The following is an 18,836-nucleotide window of genomic DNA, read 5'->3' as shown; positions in this document are numbered from 1 at the left end:
ACATATATGACATTTAATTAAGTTTCCCTGTGGCTTTCTGTGAAGGGATGATTTGCAAAAAACAACCCGAAAGGCTGAAAAATAAAGCACTAGCTGAATTGCAAGAAAACCTTCCGTTGCATTTAGGAATGGCTCGAAGCTCATTTCCTCCCTTTTGTAACAACGCAGTATGGGGTCACTGAACTGGACCCTGTTATACAATCACTGGTCTTTGTCAGTTCCTTTTTCTTCAGTTATTTGTCAAACAATGTGACTCATGTGCAGTTAATTGTACTAACAGACCGTACAAATGTGCTCCAGTTTTTGTGAATGAAATTTCAGCTGCAGTAATTAGCAGGCATCTGTGAATGTACAATAATCTTAGTGGTTGTTAACTTTCAATGAGAGGTGAGTAATAGTTAAGCAAATACATAATGTAGTTTGAGTCCTGTGTCAGACTGGCAATCTCTCCAGGGTGTACCCTGCCTCTCGCCCCAAGGTAGCAACACTCAAAAAAATCTGTTGTTGGATGAACACAATTTAATCATGGCACCCTTTTTGCACACAATTTAACCAAGTACAATAAACCCTTTTCGATCATGTCAAACCAACACATTTAGCATTTGGTGGTTTAATGTAATCAGATTACGTTGGATCAACATACTATACTTACATTGATTTGAAGTGATTTATTTAAGTATGTAGAGTGAAATTTGTTTTAATTCATTCTACACAATTTAAAAAGTTTAGGAAAACAGAATTAAATCTTGTTGTTTCAACAACTACTTCGTTAATCAAGGCAATGATTTCACTCATTTCAACCAAATTATTTCAATTAGATTTGTTTACATTTGTTACACATTTAGAAACCCACTACTTTACAAAAAAAGTCACAATCAGATTATGATAACATTATCTTTATTAACTGGATTTAGTGGACAATATAAAAGCTTACCATTTTTGTACACCTGCAAGCATTATGCCACTTCAAAAGGTAAACGTTAGAATACTTATTTACATAGGTAATATGTTGGAACCAAAGCTTCGACAACTAAAAACAGATGCAAAATTTGCTCAATATATCGACTGCATTTTAAAAAAATTAAACTAAAAGATAAAAATACATCTCCCACTTGGCAAGTTAAAACATGTGACAAAATAGAATTACTATTGTGTGAATTTGGAAAAATAAAATAATTAGAAATAATTTGGGGGCAATACAACAACAAAAAAATCCATAGGTGATGAAAATCTATATTTGTTTGGTGTATCTCATTGAAATAATTATTAGTTTGACCAATTTTTATATTTCTGTATTTATTTTTTTAATTTTGGTTGCAGTCCTCCACAGCTAGCAATATAGTTTTTGCTGTGTTTTAAAACATGCTAGCAAGCAAAATGGACACAATAATACAGTGAACTTAACAGGTGGCAGTGGTCTTAAATTTTACAGGCCCTTGACACATAAACACAACATAGTACTTCTGTCAGTACTTCTGATCCATTTTGAGCCATCTATATAAGGACAAACAAAAATCATCGGCAGTGCTGTATAAAAGGTGAATTGCCCAACAGAGAGAATCCAAAAACTTAAAAAAATATTTTTTAAATGAAAGAAAAAAATATAAACAACTCAAATATTAACATTATATATTGGAAATCACCATTGCACCAATGAACCATTCAAGACCTATCAGTCATTTTCAAGTGCTCTCACCCCATAAGCTTGTTTTTCAGAAACTGTACCTTTGAAGACAGCTTTTGTCCATCAAGATTTAAAAGTATCTTCTGGAGGACTTCAAAGGTGCATTTAAGTTCTGGTGGGTAGCTCAGGTTCAAACAGTATATGAGTCCAAACAACAGAGCACATGCTTGTGCAATGTTACCCAAATCAGTGTTAGCCTCCACACCCTCAATCAGGACACCAACGTCCTCTGGGTCATCTTCAGGTTCAGCACCCTCCTTCTGGATGACGTACACCCCCATCACAGTTTGCTCCATGCAGCTTTTTGCCTCGCTGTCCGTATCCTACATGAAAAAATATAAGACAACAAAGTAAAATTTAAGAGATTGTTTAAACAACTGTTTCTATGCTGTTCATAAAATCCAAGTAGTCAAAGTAATAAACAGAAAATTACACCACTAAAGTAGTTGTTAGTAATTACTCCAATACATAAATTATAAAATACACCTCTCATGTCAAAAGAGGTGGCATAATTGACCTCTCACCGGCCCCTCCCCCGAAAGGGCCATTGTCCAATTACACATTATAGCAACCGTTACTGTGTCTGACAAACATTAACCTCAAGCAAGATGGAGAAGCGGTGTGCCCACCGATACGCCGAGAGATTGTGTCTGGAGGAGTTGTGTTCTTTCCATTCACAAAGTCAAAAACAACGTGAATGGATTAAACAGTGTGTATGGCCCCACTCCCAGGTAAATGTACCGAACATTATGAAGCATGTCTGCTCGCACATTCGGGTACCCATTGGTGCGCAGAGGAAACCATTTGTTTGTCGGACGTAGCAAGAGTAACTTAGGGGGACAGGACTCGAGAAAAGGCTAACTCAGCTGCTAAAATAAAACAGGTATAGAAGTGTTAGTACTAAACAGCTCAAAGTTCATAGACATTTCTATTTACAAATACTGATGACCATAGCAATGAAAAAACAACAGGGGCCCGTTCTTCGTACGTCGCTTACTACATCCAAGATCAAATGACGCATCCAAGACCAAATCATCGCGCTAACCGTGAGCCCGCTAATCCGGTTCTCCGAACACACCTGCTGTTGACGATCAGTACAGCTGGATGAAGTAATGTGAGATCACTGGGTGTCGTAAAAGGGGCTACGCATCGATAGTAGAAACATTGATCGGCAACCCTCTGATTGGTCGGCGAAAATGTCGAAGGAGCGCGCTCGGTATTTTTCGGCAGCAGAGCAAGAACTCTTGAGTGAGGGATTTCAGGAGTTTCAGAGTTTAATTAAAACGCAAGGGAACACTGCAAAGGCTGCAAAAGCAAGGAGAGAGGGCTGGCAGAAAGTTGCTGACAAATTAAACTCGTAAGTAATTTAATAATAACAATAATAATGGAGTGGATTTATATAGCGCTTTTCAAGGCACCCAAAGCGCTTTACAATGCCACTATTCAGTCACTCTCACATTCACACACTGGTGGAGGCAGCTACGGTTGTAGCCACAGCTGCCCTGGGGCAGACTGACAGAAGCCAGGCTGCCATATCGCGCCATCGGCCCCTCTGGCCAACACCAGTAGGCGGTAGGGTAAATTTATTATATTACACTATATTATCCAATATTATATTACATTATATTATATTATGTTATATTATATCCCCTTTCACATTAGAGCCACAACAGGACCCACTAGAACATGGGAACAAGTAAAAGTGAAATATAAGAATATTCTACAGAATGGTAATATTTATCACTTATATTGCTTTTAGTCTCTTGGAATGAGACCCTGGAATAATCTGTTTGTTTGTTCATAACAGCAACCAAGAAAAGGGCAGAGCAAAAAAAGAAAGGTGGTGGTCCTGCACCCCCTCGTCAACAAGTTGGTTAAGTGAATAATACCCTCACGGGAATATCGATATCTCTCAATGAGCACACTGTCGCGCTGAGCTAAAGGATCCTGTCTATCCCGCAATATACGCTGAATTCTGAGGACTCTCCTTATCAATCTTGCACCTTCCGCAATGGGTTGGTCGCGTATACGGACAGGACATGGCTGCGACAGACTTCCCAAATCCACCTTCGCTGTTATAGCCGTGGTCTCTCATCTTGATTGCACAAAGTAATTTGCAATTACTACTCTGAAATATGAATTACATCTGTAATAATCACATACATGTAATAGAATGTTAATAGTACATTTCCCTTTTTTAGGAAATGACCTGTATGTATCTGTGTGAAATCAATAAATGGATCAAGTGCTGCATTATCTTTAGTTACATTGATGTTATTTATTTATGGTGAAACAGTGGTGGAATATCGCTGTTGCTTTCGTATAAATGAAGCGGACATACCTGCGTGGCCGCGATCTAATCCTGTTTACATAAAGTGAATCTGCTCCCGAGCAGGTTTACGCTTACGGCTCTGTTGCTATGGCAGCAAGTCCCGGATGAGCTTCGGGGAACCGAACGATCCAGGATCACGCGAAATCGTCAACAATCAAATCCAGCTAACTTACTTAGCGAGGTACGAAGAACGGGCCCCAGGACTTGTTTTAATCCAAGTACAGATTCAAAAGCAATATTGTCTTGATGCATGTTAAATGCATTGTATGTTTGTGTATCAAGTTTAAGTATGCATAAATTTCTTTCCTTCCAATACCAAATTCCAGAAATTCTTTATTGCAACGCTTAATACTGTTTGGTATTCAAGACATGCTTTCCCCAATACCAGGTGTCTTGTTGCTAATCTCAAAATTTTAATTTTAACGATTTGCATTTGAGGCAACGTTACAATTTGTATGAGAATGTTACGGTCAACATGCTGTCACAGTGACTCACCAAGTACTCCTTTATTAACTTCTCATAGTCTTCGTTTAGGTAGATGCACAAAGACTTCAAGATGCATGCTCGTCTGGTATGGATGTTGTCATGCTGGAGAGGAGGAGGAGATAATATGAGCCAAAACCAGTCTGTTTTTCTTAAAGCTAGGGTAATCAGTTAACTTGCATAATTATTCTTTAGGTTAGAACCTGGCATGTACCATTTGTTAAGCCGAAACAAAATTGACAACTTCATCTCCAAATAAAAGTTATTTTTGCTGCCTATGACAAAGTCTACTCAATCCTAATACAAACCTTGGAGATGGCAAGCATGAGACCTCTTATTTTCTTTCCACGTGTCCCTCCTTTGGTCAGAAAGATTTCCATTAAGCGTGGCGCGTATTGGTCAAGCTCGGCAAAGAAAGTAGATAGCAGAGGCTTTGTGGTGATTCGCAGAAACTCCTTGTCAATCTGCAATAGAGAACAAATACATTGATTAAAAACTCAACTGTATATTTCACTCACTTCACATCTAAGCTGACTAAAGCTGCTTTTAGAAGACCATGCAGACATCAGTGCTGTCTGTGTAGAACATGAATCAGTCTGTGTCAGATCCTGAATTTGAAATTTCCACTAAAGTCACAAGTAAGAGGCAAGTGGAACCAAGATCTAGGCCATTTGCTTTTTGAAGTTTGCAAAGACTGCTAAATTGCACCAGTGGTAGTTCACTCTTTGCAACATAGTACGGTGTTCTAAACTGATTTTCAGGTTTATTTTTAGTATGTTATTTGCAATTGGTGTTTGTTCTGGGAAAGATATTGCAGACTGAGCAATAATCCATTTCTAATGGGGGCCTTTCTTAAAATTACTGGTCCCAGTAACAAAGGCGCTTGTCGACTCAGAAATCGAGGGAAAATCAACAACACACCCGGCAGAACATTATGTTATTTACACGGGTACACATAAGTGGTCCGCATGTGCGCATTCGCTGTCAAAATAAAAGACACGCAACAGATAAGAAGTTGCAACGCGCGTTTGCGTCCATATAAAAGGCTGTTTTTGTCCGCTAGAGTGGGATTTTCACGACACATTCTGCACCACATCTGTGCGTTCATCATTTGTTTGAAGCCAGCTCACCTTCTGCAACCACTTTTCCGAGAATACGCGCTTATTTTGTGGTTTGGACTCCTTCTGACATTTCTTTGGAGGTGGAGGAAAACCAAAGTAATTGCTTAAAGGAGCTTCTTCGACATATTTAAGAGTTCTAAACAAATGTCTGTCCTCCTCCAGAAAATCTTATGTATGCAAACACGCGTTGCAACTTCTTATCTTGTGCGCGTTTTTTATTTTGACAGCAAATACGCACCTGCGGACCACTTATGTGCAGCCCTGGTTATTTAGCTCGTCATATTGCAGCCACAGAAATTATTTTGTCTATGAAACCATAAAGCTGCACTTTCTTTTTGCCTTAGTCTGATTTGTCATAACTTTTCCGTTTTGTGGTAAGCTTTTCTTTGGCTGTCACTTCTTCACCCTGACCTGTCTTAGTTGGCTCAGCAGAACTGAAATATATATCCTGCTGCTTTTACACACGCACTCACATAAGCTCAGCGATTCTCTGCGCGATCAACCTCTCACATGTTTAAGCTGCGGGAGATTTCACTTGTCATGTTTGCATAGTAAGCTAACGATTGATAAGACGATGTCAGAGGAATTGGTGCGCAAATTATCATCACTCACCAATCAGTACTATCACTCTCTATACACAGTTCGCGCGCGATTGCAAAGTGAAAGCAAAAAACAAGCGCGAGCCACTGTCACATATTGACAGTGGCTCACCGATGCCAATGACATAATTACCCAGCTACATTTCCGAAAGAATGCAGAAGCATTGACATATATTTTTCCTTCCTATGACAGCCCGACGGGCAGGGCAGAGATAGATTTTGGTAGCCCGACTGGAAAAATCGCTAGCCCCGGGACGTCGGGCTAGCGATTTGGCGAGCCCTGTACAGTGTTTCAATAATTTGTACCTACTACTCTCCCTGATGGAACAACGCTTGCACTGCCACATACAAGTCACTGAAAGAAAAAAAGAAAAGCAGTTTTAAGGATGGTTTTATTGGCACCTTTTTTTTCCACTTTGATTAAATCATAAAACTATCATAATAAATATATGATGGTAAAAGGCTTACCATGTATTAAAGAGGAGGCACAAACAATCAGAAAAAGGGGTCAGCTTTCTTTGTGGTGTTACTATGGTAAAGAAAACAGACAAAATTATTTTATAAAAATTCCACAGTGGATTTTTTTTTACTTTGTTGCAAATGTATAAAAAAAAATATACAAATACATATAAATACCTCTTGCAATATAAAATTCACAGATAAATATCCAATCTGTTGCCAAATGTAATAGCAGTGTTTCACACTATGCAATAAAGATGCTGGTAGTTGCGGTAAAGGTCCGACAGGCAATTTTCATAACTATCCGCCATTGCCTTTTCCTCTGACCTCGTGTTTATGCTCTTTTTCCCATGCACTAGCGTTCAAGTCAATTTGAAACTGCGGTAAAGTGAGCCGTCATTTGTGAGCCGCGGTCAAGCCAGCCGCCTCCTATCCGCCGCATGAATTCCCTTGCGCTTTTACACCAGTCTTTACGGTAGCGTCTTTTCGCTTTATATCCTGATTGAAAGCCTAGACTCGCGCGCACACGCACGCGCGTGAACAGTCACACGCACGCGCGTGAACAGTCACACGCGCGCGCGCACACAAATTACAATGGAACAGCTCAATACAGCCATCGTGACAGTCTGGTTGCATATTCAAAAATTCATTAAAAATCATTCTTAAAAGTTGATGCCAAGCTTTCAACACAATCCTCTTCTCGGACACCTACTTTACCTCTGGGCCAGTTTTTACCCAGATTTACTGTAATATTACTCAGAAATCACAGTAAACTCATATTCAGTGCAATACAGTCAATGCACTACAATTATGTTTATTTCAAAAATTCATTAAAAGTCATCCTGAATAGTTGAGGTCCAACGTTCAACACATCCCTCCTCTGGGACACCTACTGTACCTGTATGCCAATTTTCATCCAGATTTACTGTAGAATTCCTCAGAAATTAAAGGGTACTTGTATTCAATGCAATACAGTCAATACAATATAATTATGTCAATTTTCAAAAATTCATTAAAAATCATCCTGAGTAGTTGATGTACAACTTTCAACACATCCCTCCTCTGGGACACCTACTGTACCTGTGTGCCAAGTTTCATCCAGATTTACTGTAGAATTCCTCAGAAATTAAAGGGTACTTGTATTCAATGCAATACAGTCAATACAATAGAATTATGTCAATTTTCAAAAATTCATTAAAAATCATCCTGAGTAGTTGATGTACAACTTTCAACACATCCCCCCTCTGGGACACCTACTGTACCTGTGTGCCAAGTTTCATCCAGATTTACTGTAGAATTCCTCAGAAATTAATGGAAACATTTATTCAATCTAATACAGTCAGTACAATAGAATTATGTCAATTTTCAAAAATTCATTAAAAATCATCCTGAGTAGTTGATGTCCAACTTTCAACACATCCCTCCTCTAGGACACCTACTGTACCTGTGTGCCAAGTTTCATCCAGATTTACTGTAGAATTCCTCAGAAATTAAAGGGTACTTGTATTCAATGCAATACAGCCAATACAGTAGAATTATGTCAATTTTCAAAAATTCATTAAAAATCATCCTGAGTAGTTGATGTCCAACTTTCAACACATCCCTCCTCTAGGACACCTACTGTACCTGTGTGCCAAGTTTCATCCAGATTTACTGTAGAATTCCTCAGAAATTAAAGGGTACTTGTATTCAATGCAATACAGCCAATACACTATAATTATGTCAATTTTCAAAAATTCATTAAAAATCATCCTGAGTAGTTGATGTACAACTTTCAACACATCCCCCCTCTGGGACACCTACTGTACCTGTGTGCCAAGTTTCAGCCAGATTTACTGTAGAATTCCTCAGAAATTAAAGGAAACTTATATTCAATTCAATACAGTCAATACAATAGAATTATGTCAATTTTCAAAAATTCATTAAAAATCATCCTGAGTAGTTGATGTACAACTTTCAACACATCCCTCCTCTAGGACACCTACTGTACCTGTGTGCCAGGTTTCAGCCAGATTTACTGTAAAATTCCTCAGAAATTAAAGGGTACTTGTATCCAATGCAGTCGGCCAATACAGTAGAATTATGTCAATTTTCAAAAATTCATTAAAAATCATCCTGAGTAGTTGATGTACAACTTTCAACACATCCCCCCTCTGGGACACCTACTGTACCTGTGTGCCAATTTTCATCCAGATTTACTGTAAAATTCCTCAGAAATTAAAGGACATTTATATGCAATTCAATACAGCCAATACACTACAATTATGGAAATTTCAAAAATTCATTAAAAATCATCCATAATAGTTGAGGTCCAACTTTCAACACTTTCTTACTCTGGGCGTCCTACCGTGCCTCTGGGCCAAGTTACATCTCAATTCACTGTAATCTTTATCAAAAATTGAAAGAACAATTATATGTCAATGCTGGATGTGTGTCCTTTCAAAGTGACACTAAATAACAGAACTCAGGCACATCAGGGAATAATCCAAAAGGCGGATTTATTAAACAAAAACAACATACAAAATATCTCTAACCCATACTACATAACCTAAAAAGAAACAAAGGGACACTTAGAAGCACAAGAAAACAATACTGAAAGGGCAAGAGACACAGTCCAAACATAATCCACAACTAAAATGCCAAAAGAACAAGTCATCCCACATAGCAGACGGGTCTTGCCTGGATCTGGTGTCAAGCCGGCACTGCTGGCTGACTTCTGGCATGGTAAGATGGCACTGTTTATGTGATGGCATGCCACATTTGGCCTGATTGGGTGAATGTGACATGTTGTATAGAGCACTTTGAGTAATATGGGTGAGTAAAAAAGTGCTGTATAAGAATCAGTCCATTCACTGTCTGAACAGAGTTTCGTCATGTTACTTTTGCACTATTATGTTCCAGCACATGTTGTTATTACATGGCTTACATGGCTAAGGTGCACATTAGGCTGACATCTGGGGCCAGAGCTGAAACTGTTCTGGGCCAGCACAGGGCCAGCAGTGTGTCTGCAACTGGCCTTGTGCTGGCTCATGTGTGGGCCACCTCTGGTAAACCAGATCTGGGCCACCATAGGGCCGTCATTCTTTGCGGTACGCAGGCCATGTGTAAGCACATTGTGTGGGACAGATCCAGGCCATACCAATTTTGCTATGTGGGAGGAATTATGTAAAAATAGAAACATCATAAAAATGAAAATGAACATAAAGTAAAATGTACTGAAAAGAACATCAGTATGGCCATCATTATTTGCTTGGAAAGTCTAAAGTTCCATTGCTTTGAACAGCCAGAGAACGCAATGCCCAGCTTAGAGCGACTAAAAGTAACTTCTTTTAACATTCTGTCATTCTGCTTCTATATCACAAATCCACTAAAAATAGTCATTTGAAAAAAAATATTCGCCACTTTTCATCAGTTTGGGTTCCTCTGTTTATAGCAATTTTTAGAAAAGAACCCAATACCTTTGTCACTATACAGTTGTACAGTGAGATACAGAGCATCTCCTACTCATTGCAAACATGCTGGGAGGGTGGCTCTATCCGCCTTAGTGCAGCTGCTGTACCATACTGTGATGCAGTAAGTTAGTAGGCTCTCAATGGGCGAGTGGTGGAAGGGTGAGCTGTAGTCCACAAAAAGCATTCTGGCGTAGCTCTGCCGCTGTTCTAGGTGACTCAGCACCGAGTGGAGGGTGATGGCATCTTCTGTGAATCTGTTTGCACGGTATGCAAACTGGTGGGGGTCGAATTCTGGGGGGAGGTAATCCTTGGTGTGCTGAAGGACTAGTCTCTCAAAGCATTTCATGATTACCGGTGTGAGGGCCACAGGGCAATAATAGTTCAGGCTGGTGATGGGAGACTTCTTTGGTACTGGGATGATTGTGGCTGATTTTAGACAGGATGGGATGGCTGCTTCATCCAGTGAGAGGTTGAAGATTCTGGTGGAGATGAGGGTGAGCTGGTGGGCACATGGTCTTAGCACTTTACCACGTATTCCGTCTGGACCGGCTGCCTTCCTGGGGTTCACTGCTAGGAACACGCATCTGACATCGTGCTCCGTTACAGTGAATGGAGCGGTGCAGGAACCAGGTGAGGATGAGGATGGGAGCAGGGCTGAGGCAGATGAATGCTGCTGTTGTGGTGTTTCAAAGCGGGCAAAGAAGCTGTTTATGTCCTCTGCTAGCTGCACACTCAGGTTTTCTGTTTTCACAGTTCTGCCTCTGTGGTTTATGATGTCTATTATTCCATGCCATGTGTTGTTGCTGGACAGGTGGGACCCCTTTTCAGGTCAGCTCGAGCAGACCTGTACAGAGCTCTGTCAACAGACCTACAGGGAGTACAGAATTATTAGGCAAGTTGTATTTTTGAGGAATAATTTTATTATTGAACAACAACCATGTTCTCAATGAACCCAAAAAACTCATTAATATCAAAGCTGAATGTTTTTGGAAGTAGTTTTTAGTTTGTTTTTAGTTTTAGTTATTTTAGGGGGGTATCTGTGTGTGCAGGTGACTATTACTGTGCATAATTATTAGGCAACTTAACAAAAAACAAATATATACCCATTTCAATTATTTATTTTTACCAGTGAAACCAATATAACATCTCCACATTCACAAATATACATCTCAGAATCAGAATCAGAATCAGAATCAGAATCGTGTTTATTGGCCAAGTATATGTGCAGACACATACAGGGAATTTGGTTCCGGTAGATGGTGGCTCTCAAGCACAGCAATGTAAATCTCTCACACACACACACACACACACACACACACACACACACACACACACACACACACACACACACACACACACACACAAGTGTCTATATATACACATTACACATACATACACAAAGCTGTGTAAACCAACTATAAATAACGAATCTAAACTTATATACATAAAATACAGAAATGAATGAGGTGGAATGAATACTACAAAATGTACATAAGGTGCAGCTGCAGTCTGGCAGTGGGAGCAGTGTGACAGGTCAACTGTTAAGAAGGGAGATGGCGAGGGGAAAGAAACTGTTCCTGTGTCGGGTGGTCCTGGTCTGCAGGCTTCTGTACCGTCTGCCAGAGGGCAGCAGATCAAAAAGTCTGTGTGCAGGGTGTGAGGGGTCTACGATGATTTTCCCTGCCCGTTTCCTGGTTCTTGAGAGGTACAGATCCTGGATGGAGGGCAGGGGGGCGCTGATGATCCTTTCTGCTGCCCGTACAGTCCGCTGCAGTCTGCTCCTGTCCTGTTTAGTGGCTGCTCCATACCAGACTGTGATGGAGGAGCACAGGACAGACTCAATGACCGCAGTGTAGAACTGGATCAGCAGCTCCTGTGGGAGACTGTACTTCCCCAGTTGTCTCAGGAAGTACATCCTCTGCTGGGTCTTTTTGAGGATGGAGTTGATGTTGGTCTCCCACTTCAGGTCCTGGGAGATGGTTGTACCCAGGAACTTGAAGATCTTCACAGTCGACACAGGGCTGTCTGATATGGTGAGGGGGAGCAGAGTTGAGGGATGTCTCCTGAAGTCCACTGTCATCTCTACAGTCTTAAGAGTGTTCAGCTCCAGATTGTGCTGACTGCACCAGAGTACCAGCCGCTCAACTTCCTGCCGGTATGCAGACTCATCACCATCTTGAATGAGGCCAATGACAGTGGTGTCATCTGCAAACTTTAGGAGTTTGACAGCCGAGTTCTTGGAGGTGCAGTCGTTAGTGTAGAGGGAGAACAGTAGTGGTGAGAGGACACATCCTTGAGGGGCACCAATACTGAGGGACCGAGTTTCAGAGGTGATCTCCCCCAGCCTCACTTGTTGCTTTCTGTCTGTCAGGAAGCTGGTGATCCACTGACAGGTAGCTGGTGACACACTGAGCTGGGAGAGTTTGGAGGAGAGAAGTTCAGGCACAATGGTGTTAAAAGCCGAACTAAAGTCCACAAACAGGACCCTGGCATAAGTTCCCGGGCGGTCAAGGTGTTGCAGGATGTAATGCAGCCCCATGTTCACTGCATCATCCACCAAACTGTTTGCCCGGTAGGCAAACTGCAGAGGGTCCAGCTGGTGGCCTGTAATGTCTTTCAGATGGGCTAACACCAGTCGTTCGAAGGATTTCATGACCACAGACGTCAAGGCGACAGGTCTGTAGTCATCCAGTCCTGTGATGGTGGGTTTCTTGGGAACAGGGATGATGGTGGAGCGTTTGAAGCAGGAGGGAACTTCACACAGCTCCAGGGATCTGTTGAAGATGCGAGTAAAGATGGGAGCCAGCTGTTCAGCACAGGTTTTGAGGCAGGAGGGTGAGACGCCATCTGGTCCGGGGGCTTTCCTGGGCTTCTGTTTCTGGAATAGTCGGCTCACATCCTGAGTGTGTATTCTTAGTTTCAGGGAGGAGGAAAGGGGGGTGAGAGGTGTGGTGGAGGTCGTTGAGTCTGGGTTGGAGAGGGTGGTGGTGGTCGTTGAGTCTGGATTGGGGAGGGTGGGGGTGGTCGTTGAGTCTTGATTGGGGAGGGGCAGGGTGAAGGGGGGAGAGGTGGAAGGTGTGTTGGGGGTCAATGTCTGAAGCAATGTCCCTGGGGAGGGGAGGGTGGGGCGTGGGAGTCTGTCCGTCTCAAACCTGCAGTAGAAAGTGTTTAACTCGTTGGCCAGGTCTTTGTTTGCTTCAATAGTGGGTGGGGGGGCGTCTGTAGCTGGTGATTTCCTGCAGGCCCCTCCACACTGATGCAGGGTCGTTGGCTGAGAGCCGTTCTTCCAGCTTCTAGGAGTAGATCCTTTTAGCTGCTTTGATCTCCTTGGTCAGTGTGTTCCTGGCTTGCTTGTACAGGACCCTGTCACCACTTCTGTAGGCGTCCTCCTTGGCCTTACGAAGATGTTGGAGTTTAGGAGTGAACCATGGTTTATTGTTGTTGTATGTGCAAAAGGTCTTTGTTGGCACACACACGTCTTCACAGAAACTGATGTATGATGTCACAGTGTCCGTGAGCTCATCTAGGTTCTTAGATGCAGCTTCAAAAACAGTCCAATCAGTGGAGTCAAAACAGTCCTGCAGTTCCTGCTTTGCTGCGTTAGTCCACTTCTTCACAGTTTTGACTACAGGCTTCGCACGTTTGAGTTTTTGCCTATAAACTGGAATAAGATGGACCATGCAGTGATCAGAATGTCCCAAAGCTGCCCGGGGCACAGAGCGATAGGCATCTTTTAGAGTGGTGTAGCAGTGATCCAGTATGATGTTGTCCCTGGTGGGGCAGTCTATATGCTGTCTGTATTTAGGGAGTTCGTAGTTTAGGTTTACTCTGTTAAAATCCCCAAGAATAATTGTAAAGGAATCCGGGAATTTCCTCTCCAGGGTAGTAATCTGGTCAGCCAGCTCGCACAGTGCGTTGTTCGCGTTGGCCTGTGGAGGGATGTAAACTCTGACCAGCATGAAGGAAGAAAACTCCCGCGGTGAATAAAAAGGTTTACAGTTGATGAGAAAACTTTCCAAGTGTGGGCTGCAGTGTTTCTGTAACACTGTGACATCAGTACACCAACCTTCATTAATGTAGAAGCAGACTCCACCACCCTTTGTTTTCCCTGAGAGCTCTGTTTCGCGGTCCGCCCGGTGAAGTTGGAAGCCCGGCAGATTTAAGACAGCGTCTGGGACTCGCTCACTGAGCCAGGTTTCAGTGAAGCAGAGGGCAGCAGAGCGTGCAAAGTCCTTGTTAGTCCGGTTTAAGAGCAGTAATTCGTCGACTTTGTTTGGAAGAGAGCGGAGATTCGCGAGGTGAATGGAGGGGAGTGCCGTGCGGAATCCTCGCCGACATTCAAAAACAAAACAACAACAAATCAGTGACCAATATAGCCACCTTTCTTTGCAAGGACACTCAAAAGCCTGCCATCCATGGATTCTGTCAGTGTTTTGATCTGTTCACCATCAACATTGCGTGCAGCAGCAACCACAGCCTCCCAGACACTGTTCAGAGAGGTGTACTGTTTTCCCTCCTTGTAAATCTCACATTTGATGATGGACCACAGGTTCTCAATGGGGTTCAGATCAGGTGAACAAGGAGGCCATGTCATTAGTTTTTCTTCTTTTATACCCTTTCTTGCCAGCCACGCTGTGGAGTACTTGGACGCGTGTGATGGAGCATTGTCCTGCATGAAAATCATGTTTTTCTTGAAGGATGCAGACTTCTTCCTGTACCACTGCTTGAAGAAGGTGTCTTCGAGAAACTGGCAGTAGGACTGGGAGTTGAGCTTGACTCCATCCTCAACCCGAAAAGGCCCCACAAGCTCATCTTTAATGATACCAGCCCAAACCAGTACTCCACCTCCACCTTGCTGGCGTCTGAGTCAGACTGGAGCTATCTGCCCTTTACCAATCCAGCCACGGGCCCATCCATCTGGCCCATCAAGACTCACTCTCATTTCATCAGTCCATAAAACCTTAGAAAAACCAGTCTTGAGATATTTCTTGGCCCAGTCTTCACGTTTCAGCTTGTGTGTCTTGTTCAGTGGTGGTCGTCTTTCAGCCTTTCTTGCACTGAACATAAGTTCCCTGCAATTTCTGAAGAATATTACAGTAAATCTGGCTGAAACTTGGCCCAGACGTACAGCAGGTTTCCCGGAGGAGGGATGTGTTGAAAGTTGGACCTCAACTACTCAGGATGATTTTTAATGAATTTCTGAAATTTCCATAATTGTAGTGTATTGGCTGTATTGAATTGCATATAAATGTCCATTAATTTCTGAGTAATTTTACAGTGAATCTGGCTGAAACTTGGCACACAGGTACAGTAGGTGTCCCAGAGGAGGGATGTGTTGAAAGTTGGACATCAACTACTCAGGAGGATTTTTCATGAATTTTTGAAAATTGACATAATTATATTGTATTGGCTGACTGCATTGGATACAAGTACCCTTTAATTTCTGAGGAATTCTACAGTAAATCTTGGTGAAACCTGGCACACAGGTACAGTAGGTTTCCCGGAGGAGGGATGTGTTGAAAGTTGGACATCAACTACTCAGGATGATTTTTAATTAATTTTTGAAAATTGACATAATTATAGTGTATTGGCTGTATTGCATTGAATACAAGTACCCTTTAATTTCTGAGGAATTCTACAGTAAATCTGGATGAAACTTGGCACACAGGTACAGTAGGTGTCCCAGAGGGGGGATGTGTTGAAAGTTGGACATCAACTACTCAGGATGATTTTTAATGAATTTTTGAAAATTGACATAATTCTACTGTATTGGCCGACTGCATTGGATACAAGTACCCTTTAATTTCTGAGGAATTCTACAGTAAATCTGGCTGAAACTTGGCACACAGGTACAGTAGGTGTCCCAGAGGAGGGATGTGTTGAAAGTTGTACATCAACTACTCAGGATGATTTTTAATGAATTTCTGAAAATTGACATAATTCTATTGTATTGACTGTATTGAATTGAATATAAGTTTCCTTTAATTTCTGAGGAATTCTACAGTAAATCTGGATGAAAATTGGCACACAGGTACAGTAGGTGTCCCAGAGAAGGGATGTGTTGAAAGTTGTACATCAACTACTCAGGATGATTTTTAATGAATTTTTGAAAATTGACATAATTCTACTGTATTGGCCGACTGCATTGGATACAAGTACCCTTTAATTTCTGAGGAATTCTACAGTAAATCTGGCTGAAACCTGGCACACAGGTACAGTAGGTGTCCTAGAGGAGGGATGTGTTGAAAGTTGGACATCAACTACTCAGGATGATTTTTAATGAATTTTTGAAAATTGACATAATTCTACTGTATTGGCCGACTGCATTGGATACAAGTACCCTTTAATTTCTGAGGAATTCTACAGTAAATCTGGATGAAAATTGGCACACAGGTACAGTAGGTGTCCTAGAGGAGGGATGTGTTGAAAGTTGTACATCAACTACTCAGGATGATTTTTAATGAATTTTTGAAAATTGACACAATTGTAGTGCACTGGCTGTATTAGATTGAATAAATGTTTCCATTAATTTCTGAGGAATTCTACAGTAAATCTGGATGAAACTTGGCACACAGGTACAGTAGGTGTCCCAGAGGGGGAATGTGTTGAAAGTTGGACATCAACTACTCAGGATGATTTTTTAATGAATTTCTGAAAATTGACATAATTCTATTGTATTGACTGTATTGCATTGAATACAAGTACCCTTTAATTTCTGAGGAATTCTACAGTAAATCTTGGTGAAACCTGGCACACAGGTACAGTAGGTGTCCCAGAGGAGGGATGTGTTGAAAGTTGGACCTCAACTATTCAGGATGATTTTTAATGAATTTTTGACATTTCCATAATTGTATTGACTGTATCGGGCTGTTACATTGTAATTTGTGCGCGCACGAACAGCATGTGTGCGTGGGTATAGGCTTTCAATCGGCACATAAAGCAAAAGGGCGCTACCGTAAAGACTGGTGTAAAAGCGCAAGGAAATTTATGCGGCGGATAGGAGGCGGCTGGCTTGACCGCGGCTCACAAATGACGGCTCACTTTACCGCGGTAATTTGAAGGATGCAGCCCGTGAATTTGGACACAGCTAATATTTAGCAACTCGCGCATGCTAGTTTAACTTGCATTACTGCGAGAGGCCGAATGCTTAAAATAAAAGGAGAGAGAAAGAAAGAAAGAAAAAATGCAAATGATAATAAAAAAAGTGAACAAAGACCATGTCTTGCAATAACCGTCATTTAAAACCAAAGTGAATGCTAACAGAGCTAGGTAAAAGTTCAATGAGACAACCATACTAGCTTTAGCTAACTTCATTTACTTTGAAAGTGAATTACAAACGTGTTAAATATTGAATTAAACATATCAATAACCGCTAAAAACACTATAAGACTAACTGCAAAAACGGGTAAAAAAAAAAAGAAAAACAATGAAGTGGAAATGCTAATAATAGTATAAATATACCCAGAGCGGATTAGAAATCAGGTATTAGACGGTACCGATTGGCACCGTCTAATACCAGATTTTCACTGTATTTGCTCCACTCCACTGTCTAATGACAACTTACACATTTGGAATTAAAAACATTGTTAAACAATTAACCGACGGAACAACTTCGTTTGGCTAAGATATTTTGAGTTATTTATTACTTACCTGTATTGTGGAAGATTCCGCAGAGGGAAATGGCAGTCCACTGAACACATATAACTTTCTCCGCGTTCCCGCCTCTTCACTTCTGGGAAGTTTGAGCATGCGCACTAGGCATCGGTTTTAGAGTTGTTGATTTAAAATAATTACATTTAATTGAACTGAAGAATGCAAATCTAGTTCATTAAACTTTTTGTTATTTTATGTTAAACCAACAACTGATAATGATTTAAAAACCTAAACTCAATATGTTCATGTTAAATAGACAAATGTCTATTGAATTAATCAAACAACTGCCTTAGTTGACTTTTTTGAGTGAAGGATAGGCTCCAGCCTCCCTGCGACCCTGATCGGGAGAAAGCGGAAGAGAACGGATGGATAAACTGATGATGTAGTTTGCACCTCACAGTGCTAAGAGGACATCTGCTTTCATTTAAGTGTAGACTAGGATAAAATAAATGTCTCACCATTTTCTCTTCTCTGAGTGATTTTCCAAGACAGAGTGTTTTTCCCTGTGAGGAAGAGACCCTGTGGATTTGTATATATTAGACCTCTGGACACGCTATTCACAATTCCTTTAGTGGTCACTTTGAAATTTGCTTCACTGTAATTAACCCACTGCTACTGAATCTGTCCCTCATCCCGAGTCCACCTGGAAATTCACTGACTATGAGAGCCACAAACAAAAAAAGTAAGACATGACGTCTGTTGCCAATGTGCAGTAGCATGCACACAGGACAAGCAATTACATCTGTTTGCTGACTGTGAGCGTTTTTAAATCATTTATGTCTTCATAAAGCCCACAGATCTGACAAACAGAGTAAATAAATAGTAAATGAACTGGTAGAGTGCTTTTCTACTCTATTTGAACACTCAAAGCAGTTTATATAAGCCTCATTCACACACATAGTCCTAAAAACTGTTTTTGTTTTTGTTTTTGAATGTGTAAATGCTTTTTGTCTAACCTTCACATACATTCACTGTCTGAAAAAACGCATCAGGTGAAACTCTGAGTTCAGTATCTTGCCTAAGGATACTTTGGCATGCAGACTGGAGCAGCCA

At 41.2% G+C, this 18,836-nt stretch overlaps 1 protein-coding gene across 1 annotated transcript; it reads right to left on the bottom strand.

Moving 5' to 3' along the window:
• Window positions 1-1,692: 1,692 nt before the first annotated feature.
• On the bottom strand, window positions 1,693-18,062 carry LOC146665058 (uncharacterized). The gene is made up of 6 exons (XM_085411087.1): window positions 17,781-18,062; window positions 6,688-6,748; window positions 6,526-6,574; window positions 4,808-4,963; window positions 4,512-4,604; window positions 1,693-2,007 (listed from the first exon to the last, which is right to left on the bottom strand). The coding sequence occupies exons 4-6, from the start codon at window positions 4,877-4,879 to the stop codon at window positions 1,693-1,695; spliced, it is 480 nt and encodes a 159-aa protein (XP_085267213.1). The 5' UTR covers window positions 4,880-4,963; window positions 6,526-6,574; window positions 6,688-6,748; window positions 17,781-18,062.
• Between the last annotated feature and the right edge of the window lie 774 nt (window positions 18,063-18,836).

Source organism: Rhamphochromis longiceps, linkage group LG7 (genome assembly GCF_057381845.1).
Source record: "Rhamphochromis longiceps isolate RC_006_pf linkage group LG7, R_longiceps_female_GT1.1, whole genome shotgun sequence".
In the NCBI taxonomy this organism is placed as follows: domain Eukaryota; kingdom Metazoa; phylum Chordata; class Actinopteri; order Cichliformes; family Cichlidae; genus Rhamphochromis; species Rhamphochromis longiceps.
This window is presented reverse-complemented; position numbering and strand designations above follow the sequence as displayed.

Bases quoted from the DNA above. Each gene is read 5' to 3' on its own strand.
- LOC146665058 (XM_085411087.1), bottom strand. From the start codon at position 4,879: ATGGAAATCTTTCTGACCAAAGGAGGGACACGTGGAAAGAAAATAAGA. The intron at 4,605-4,807 runs GTTTGTATTAGG...CCTCCTCTCCAG, and splicing joins TCATGCTTGCCATCTCCAAG to CATGACAACATCCATACCAG. The intron at 2,008-4,511 runs GTGAGTCACTGT...TTTTTCATGTAG, and splicing joins AGTTAATAAAGGAGTACTTG to GATACGGACAGCGAGGCAAA.